The sequence below is a fragment of the Colias eurytheme genome, chromosome 7 (assembly GCF_061535395.1).
Source record: "Colias eurytheme isolate Ceu_HAF_F1 chromosome 7, ilColEury1 Martin Lab GWU primary, whole genome shotgun sequence".
Classification (NCBI taxonomy): domain Eukaryota; kingdom Metazoa; phylum Arthropoda; class Insecta; order Lepidoptera; family Pieridae; genus Colias; species Colias eurytheme.
In genome coordinates, this window is record NC_142986.1 from 2,990,042 (window position 1) to 2,998,715 (window position 8,674).

An 8,674-nucleotide genomic window follows, 5' to 3' on the forward strand; every position below is an offset into this window, starting at 1 on the left:
AATTAATTTTTCTAACATTTACGGCCCTTTTTAAACCTTCGTAATTTTTATATTATTAAAGTTGTCGTGATGAAAATTCTTGACAAGAAAGTTCAATAGTAACACAATACGTCTACCGTTTTAGAAACATGATTCCATGATATTTTCTCGATAGAAAAAAAATACAAAGTTCTCATTGTTATTTTTTTTTAATCTCTGGCATCTTCAAAATAACAAACGTAAAGGTACGACTTTTTGGATATTAACTATAAAATATACAACCTATACGTCTACCGTGTTAGAATTTTGAAATATGCGATGGTTTTGAAATAAACAAGAAATACTTGAAATTAGCGCCTGACCAGCCAATATAGCGAGAGCCGCCCTGTACCTTCCTACCCCGATCGCTGCACGAGTCATTCCCGCTACGGCCGTCACACGGGGAACTTGTGTCGCTTGCGCAATCGTAAAAAAGGGTGACAACACGATAAGACAAAATGAGACAAATGGGGACAATAAAGAAAATAAGAAGAAGAAACATAAAGGTTGGAGGAAAAAGAATGCTTACAATTGGAACAAATTAATGAAGTAAGTTGGTTTTATTTTAAATTTGATGATAATTGTATTATAGACGATGTTTGATATGTACCCCTGTTTTAAGTACATAACGAATGTGTAAGATTTTTTCATTTATAGCATAAATAATCTTTTCAGAAATCCGGAATCCAGAAGGAAAATAAACCCACTGATTGTTCACAATGTGAACCCACTCCTTCGTAAGTACCTTTATTCAGTCAAAAATGTATGTTATCAACGCTCTACTGGTTTTATCGCATGATTCCATTTTTAGCAAAAAGCAACAAAGTGCGAAGAAATAAAAAATCATGGTGAACTTAGTGGAAGTATGGTGGACGTAATATGGAATTATGGAACAGGAGCTCGTTGGAGTAGTATTATATTTTAAAAAAATACGAAAAAACAAGAATTTCTTAGTAGGTGGTAGATAAGTATGTTGTATAAAGAATTTGATGTCGATATTTATTTCATTTATACTTACTACACCTGTGCGGGAAATTGCTTAGTACTAAAACAGGTTTATATTCATATTTACATAGTAATGTGAGTTTTCATTTCGAAAAATTTTGTGTAAGTATATTAAATTGAGTTCCTGGGTGATCTGGAAACACAATTGGGCCCGGAGGATGGCGCTGCAGTCACTCCTCCTAATCACATGAACCGATTTGGATGAATATTTGTGTGCACATTTCATTGTTGTGGGATGATTGGTTGATTCGTTTTCACATTAGCTAATATTATGTATTTTTGTTGTTAGAAAGTAAACTTAATTTAATGTTTATAATACATTATTATTGGTATAAATAAGCCAGTGTTCGTCTCACATTGCTGTACCTGCCTACTACCTACCCTACCAGGGCCTAACTTTGTTCTGGCTATTTTATTTTGATTATTTGTAATGAATAATTACAATTATTATAATAGAGTGCAAAAAATAAATACATGCGTCAATATATTTTGTGTTTTTTTTTAAACTTTTTTTTTATTTAAAAAAATATCATTCCGACCGCGGCTTTGCCCGCGTGGAATTAGGTTATATCGTGAATCCTGTTTTATCCCACAGAAGTGTTCAGTTCGGATAAAAAGTATCCTATGTGTAAATCCAGGCAATTAGCTATATTTTATCAAAATTGTTAATGTAGTCTTGACGTGATTAAGTAACAACTAACAAAAAAATATACACATTAACATCCAAAGTTTCGCATCAGTTTTACTGTATTAGTGATATCTTCCACTCTTGACTTTGACTGAGAAGAATTAGGGTTTATAACTTCTTTCAGAAATAGTACCTTTCATTTCTGGGCATGATGTAATATCTACGTCAGCATCAATTCTATCTAAATCAATTCAGTAGTCCGCGTTATTGAGTACCATTTCATTTTTTCAGAGTAACAATATTTTTTGTTATTTTAAAGATTATTTATAACCTGTATTATTTTGTAATAAAGTAAACATTACGAAATAATAATAATTATTAATAATGTCTAAGTAGTTGTTAAAAAGAAGATTATTTGTTTATAAGCAAGAAAATAAAACCAATAAATCAACAATTAAATAAATGTATAACAATATTATAACTGTATGACGACTCCATACATGTTTGTCCCGAGTCGGCCAGCGGCAGCGCGGCGAGTTTGCAAGAATGACTTCGCGCACACCCGCGTTCGCGATAGCGAGCTATTAGACTCCGCCCGCCAAGCAGTGGATTTTTTTTGTGTATCGTCTTAATAACCGAAATTGATCAATTTATTCCCTTTTAACAACGATCCAAGGTTCATTCAACTGCTATAATAGTGGAGTCAAGATTATCAATATTGGAGTATAGGTCAACGGGCTTCATTATTCATAGATTTGATGTTCCGAATTCATTTGTATCCATTGCCTTTGATGATCCCCTTATCAATATGTCGCCATCAAATTATAGTTCCGATTTAATTTAGATTTGATTAATATTTTAAGTTTTAACGTATGAATCATTTGTGTTGTGATGGTTTGATTTGATTTACACACAATCAAATCAATCAAAAGATGTTTTGAATACATTTGTTAATTTATGTTTTTTATCTATTTCAAAAATAGCGCTCTCTCTGCACACGTTTTGAAAACATAACAAAATCAATACTTTATGTTTTTGAGTAAGTATAATGAAGTTCGCGTGGAATGTAAGCCTTTTTTAAAATGAAGACGAAATTTAAATAAATACGAATGTAACGAGTTAATTGACGCTGTGATTAAGTACATTGTAAATTATAACGTACATTACAAAGTAGGATTAATTAGTTCGTAGAAGGTGCTCACTGCTCTGCTCGGATTATGTATATTATATCTTTAGATTTGTATATCCTTACATGCTTTTCAGTTTAAAATAATAATACGCTAATAAAATATGCGTATTCCATGTATTCCTACTAATTTTATAAATGCCAAAGTTTGTGAGGTTGGATGGATGGGTGTATGTTACTCTTTCACGCATATAATACTCACCCGATTAGAATGAAATTTAGTATACAGGTAGCTGAAGACCCAGTATAAGACATAGGCTACTTTTTATCCCGGAAATGCCACAGGAACGGACACTATGCAAGTTTTTCTTTGAAACTCGGACGAAGCCGCAGGCGGAAATCGAGTTGAAAAATAAAACAATTAACTTGTCGCCTACATATTGTACACTAATAACATAGCTACGAAGTACCTATATAGTGAAGATATTTATAGAAATCATGTAGAAATCGAAGGGATTATTTTTTATACGTACGTTTCTCGGTATAAATATTCAAATATCACGTATTTTTGTGTAACAGCGAAATTCACATTGTCTGTTTGATGCTGAATTTTCTAGAAAAGCCCTTTCCTCGTATATCCTCGTATTTAATGAAAATGTACGTAATTATGAGGATGTTAATTTATAACACGTCATTAGCGTTTTCATTTTATGTTTTCTCGTATAAACATTCACATTAAATTAAATATTAAATTTGAGGAAGATATTTTACTTTTTTAAATAACAATTATATTTTTGCTCGTTATTTTTGCAAGTTGCGAAACGGGTTGAATTATACCTAAGTGTACCTATGTACGTGTAACTATATATTTTTGTTTTATTTTGACTCTTATTTGGTATTATTTCTCATAATCTACACTAATATTATAAAGAGGAAAACTTTGTTTTTGTGTTTGATTGTAATGAATAGGCTCATAAACTACTGGACCGATTTTAAAAATTCTTTCACCATTCGAAAGCTACATTATCCACGAGTAATATAGGTTATATATCATCATGCATACCAACAAGAGCGGAGTAATGCGGGTGAAACCGCGCGGCACAGCTAGTACACAATATAATAATATGTATGTATCCGTTCTTCCATGTGGAAACACTGTTACACTGATGTCTGATACTGTAAAATTATATTCGATCTATTTCGCTCACAAATAGCTTATTTGGTACCCGTTCAAAAGGTAAGCAAGGATGCAATTCAATAATTTGTTTTAAAAGTGTTTAAAAAGCTATACAGGGTGTTACATAACATTTGCATGTCACGGATCGCGGCGGTATCAGTTACAAAGCGCTATCGTAACGGGCCATCGGGCCCATTCAATTGTGAAAGCCTATAGCTAACGCGTGATGGATGTTGGATAACTTGTAGATTAGTTGCTGAAATTTAGGAGCACGCTGTATATGGAATTTAATTCGTAAGTATCGATTATTGATAACGGTGACAATTGACACCTTTAGGCCACACTGGTTTAAATTCGGGTGATGGCTTGAATTTTCGCTTTATATCCAATTTAGTGAGAGGGCAAATCACATTTTATATCTCTGGTTAGAACCAAACAGGCATTTAGAATCCCATTATGGATAAAGGCATATAGGTAGAACATATAATTGAGTGTAATAAATAAATAAAAAATAAAATAAAATATCCTTTATTGAATTATTATGTACATTAATGGACGACTAAGATCCGTTAGGCAAAAATAAAAATACAAGAGTTACATTACATTACACAGTTATTGAAATAACACAAAAAAGTATCAATTTAGAAGTTATTTAAATATTAACGCAGAAGCCGGGCATAAAATGCCAAGATGCTGCTACCAAAATTCGTTAAAGCATTTATAATCGAGTTACTAGAAGTAAAAAGAATATTCCTAAATCTAGCAACGCGATGCCTGATCAATGCATCGAGAACCGGCACGCGGGCTTCCGCGAACATGCTAGACGCGCTACACCAACGCGGTAGTTTGAATAAAATTCGGAACGAATCATTGTATTGTACCCTAAAAATTCGATAATTTTCTTTTTTATACCTTGTCCACAGTTGTGGAGTATATAGAGCGGTGCAATAATAATAAACTTAATTATAAAAGTAAGAATGGATTTATAAATATTCAAAAGTAAACTATAATTTAGCGTGGATATGTTTACGTTTTACGCAGAGTTCTTTTTATCAAAACATATTACTAATTTAAACATAATAGAAAATAACTGTAAGTGGCATAGTTGCCTGTCTGAGATAGGCAGTTGATAACAAATCACTGATAGTTGTTAGTCAAGATAAACTAAGTGAGAATAGTCGAGTCGAAATCGATTAGAATATATCAGAGCAATGTTGGACGATCAATGAATACTATATTTACAAGATAAATTATTAACAGAGGGCTTTGTATTTATATTATTACCAGAAATAAGTAAGTACTAGACAGTCTTCAAATTAAATAAATATCCCTCTTCCTCTCGGACCACGCTCGCGTGCAGTCGTGTCTTTAACCGTAGTGCTTATTAGTTTATTGAATAAATAGTAATTATTCACATTAAAATCCATCACGAAAAATAGGAGCGCATACTCGCAAGAAGCTGTGTGTACAAGAACGTGCGATAAACCTCCTTACTGTTATTGCGATCCTAGTACAATCAGCTACGTTATTTAACAATAACTACAGCACCTTTTGCTGTCCTGCTCACTCCAACTGAGACAACCAAGTGACAACTTACGCTGCTCGTTGCGCCCCGTCTTTCATTCAGAATAAACTACTATTATAAAGGTACGAAAGAATTTACTATACGAAAACTAATTCATAATAAGAACTATACGAGGAATCATAAACCTCCTTGGACTTATGAGACCCTGGTGAATGTGCCAATATTAGATTAATGCAATAATTATTCAAATTTCTTCTGAGACATTGTGATGTATTAAATAAAAAACATCCTAATTGTTTATGTCACCGTAGTATATCACTCGAATATAAAAGATTAAATTCCTTAAAGATTTCATTGATTAAATAATCAATTAATTTTAATTGAAGATAAAAGAAGAACGCATTTGCGAACATAAGAAATAATTATTTGGAAGCCTCCTATCAACTTTTGTGACCCTGGTACTGTGACTTGCTACTTTGAACAGCTGAGACGGAAATATATTCGCAACTCTTTTGCATATACATAATTGATTGATTACCTCTACTTGTTCATAATTCCCTAGTACTCAAACCGGAATAAACATAATTTGTTATTGATAAAATTAACTGCGAATTTTAATTGAAAAATGCCACTTAAACGTAGTCCACCGACTAAGAAGACTGGCTTATCCCCAGGCATGAGTTCAGATAAATCTTCTTCAGACTCCCGTTTAAATGAGTTGTCTGACACTTCCCAATCATCAACTTATATTACCCAACGACTTAAACGTGGAAGGGAAGATGATCTAAGTTTTGAATTCAATAAGTTTAAAGAGGAGTTTAAAGCCATGTTTTCTACTTTTACAAATAACCAACAGTCAGAACTACAGACTATCGCAGCAAAAATGAAAGAAATACAGGAATCCAATCACAATATAGACAATTCCATCGCCATGCTAACAAGTCAAAATGAAGAATACAGAAGAAAAATACAAGATATGGAAATTCAGGCAAAGAAGGATAGAGAATATATTGTCATGCTAGAAGAGAAAGTTGAAGATACACAAAGGGATATTCGTAAAACAAACATTGAGATAAAAAATGTTCCAATACAAAGTGGAGAATCTAGGGAAGATTTAATAAATATGTTTTTACACCTGTCCAGAAATATTGATTGTAAATTGGATAAATCTCAAATTCGGGATATTTTTCGAGTTCGTCCCAAGTCCCGCAATGGGGATACTGTAAAGAACTCAACTATTGTAATCGAGATGGGTTCTGCATTATTAAAACGCGATATACTGAGTATGGCGAAATCCTTCAATATTAAAAACAAAACGAAACTACAAGCGAAACACTTGGGACTCATGACAAATGGTGACACCCCTATTTTTATCTCAGAACAATTAACTCAAAAGGGTGCTCGTCTATTCTTTCTCGCAAGAGATCTCACAAGATCGGGTAACTTTAAGTTCTGCTGGACGTCTTTTGGTCGTGTATACGTAAGAAAGGATGAAAAGTCTTCAATTATCACTATAAAAACCGAGTCACAAGTTCATCAGTTAATGCAGCAACAGCAAACTACGACACAAGCATGACTCGCGGTACTACTATCTGTTTTTTATTGTCTCTCATTAACTGCTCTAGTGTTAGTTTTATATATTATTTTTTACTTTACTTTTAATTTTTGGATTGTATCTAAGCATATACAGGAGTTTGAATTGTTTGATGCCTCAACTAGTTTGAATTCTCGATGTATCTCAGTACACTATTCTACTCACCTAACTACTCATATTTCAACTCACACCACACTTAATTTAGCTATTATCATAAATTACACTACACACACATACACAAAATCCGCACACATATTGCTATCATTCAAACAGTCTTACGAGTTCATAAAACTTGGCCTTTTATTGGGGGAATCTATACTAATTACCGTATACTTTAGCATCTCATACATAACCTGTTTTGATTATGACATTATTATCCAGTGTCAATTTCTCTCTGAACTAATACAATATCTCTGCTTTTTAATAAAAGCCTCACTGATACATCATGTGTACACTTACTTAAAAAATGGCAGCAGTTAATCAACTTTATGCAATAAGAGACTTAGACCAAACAATGCCATTTCCACAAATAAGTTGTGATATACAGGACCTTACTAAATCCATAAATATTTCAAATGCAGATCTTACTATAATGTGCCAAAATATAAGAAGTATCTACCGTAACCTAAATGACTTCCTAACAACTGTATCGGTACTAAAATCTGATGTGGACGTACTAATTTTTACAGAATGTAGATTAAATAAATTTAAACCTATCCCACAAATACCTGATTATACTGCACTAGAATCGGTATTTAATCAAAATCAAAACGATGGAGTTATTATCTATGCTAAATCCTATCTCAGACCTAACCTAAAAGAAATTAAATTGGTACATGCATCTTGTGTGCAGCTGGAAATCCTTGACCTTACCATTTTGGGCATCTACCGATCGCCCTCTAAACAAAATGCGTCCGAATATATAGAATCTCTTAATAACCACCTTGTAAATATAAAATCACATCGTAACATAATTATAACAGGAGATATAATATTGACATTCTAAATAGTATGAACGAACAATCTTACGAACGTAATAATAGAGTTACTTATTTAAATATGCTGGCTGATCATGGTTTTCTTGCTGCACACACGCTGCCAACGAGAGACTCTAGTTGTTTAGACCACTTTATGGTGAAGCTAAACAATTCAAAATTTTCGGCAAATTCTGCTGTATTAAATACCAGTATCACTGATCATCTAACAATTTTCTTAAGTATATCAAAACTTAAAATTCATACCGTAAATACAAAAATTATTGAATATGTGAATTATGATGTAGCCTATGATAGGCTTCTTCAAAAGAATTTAGAGTCTCTGTTATTGTGCGATGATCCTAATTTAGTCACGGAGTGCCTACAGTTATATTTATCTGAGGCATTAGATGAGAGTAAGACAATAAGAAGAACGACCAAAAAACACCGAACTATTAAACCGTGGATAACAGCAGGTATTCTCAGGTGTATCCGAAATAGAAATCAAATGCAATTACTTAAAGTTAAAGCGGACCCTCTAAACGATATTTTAAAACTTACATACAGACGTTACAGAAACCATTGTAATAACTTGATTAAAAAATTAAAACGAAATTATGACAGAGA

At 32.7% G+C, this 8,674-nt stretch overlaps 1 protein-coding gene and 1 long non-coding RNA gene across 2 annotated transcripts; both read left to right on the plus strand.

Moving 5' to 3' along the window:
• LOC149906935 (uncharacterized) lies at positions 1 to 1,391 on the plus strand. The gene is made up of 3 exons (XR_016456934.1): positions 1 to 567; positions 694 to 755; positions 830 to 1,391. It is a non-coding gene; the product is annotated as an uncharacterized LOC149906935 (long non-coding RNA).
• A 4,713-nt stretch (positions 1,392 to 6,104) lies between these two features.
• On the plus strand, positions 6,105 to 7,055 carry LOC149906936 (uncharacterized). The gene has a single exon (XM_090103849.1). It carries the CDS (start codon positions 6,105 to 6,107, stop codon positions 7,053 to 7,055), a length of 951 nt encoding a protein of 316 aa, XP_089959975.1.
• The last annotated feature ends 1,619 nt before the right edge of the window (positions 7,056 to 8,674 follow it).

Coding starts and splice junctions, on each gene's coding strand:
- LOC149906936 (XM_090103849.1), top strand. CDS start 6,105: ATGCCACTTAAACGTAGTCCACCGACTAAGAAGACTGGCTTATCCCCA.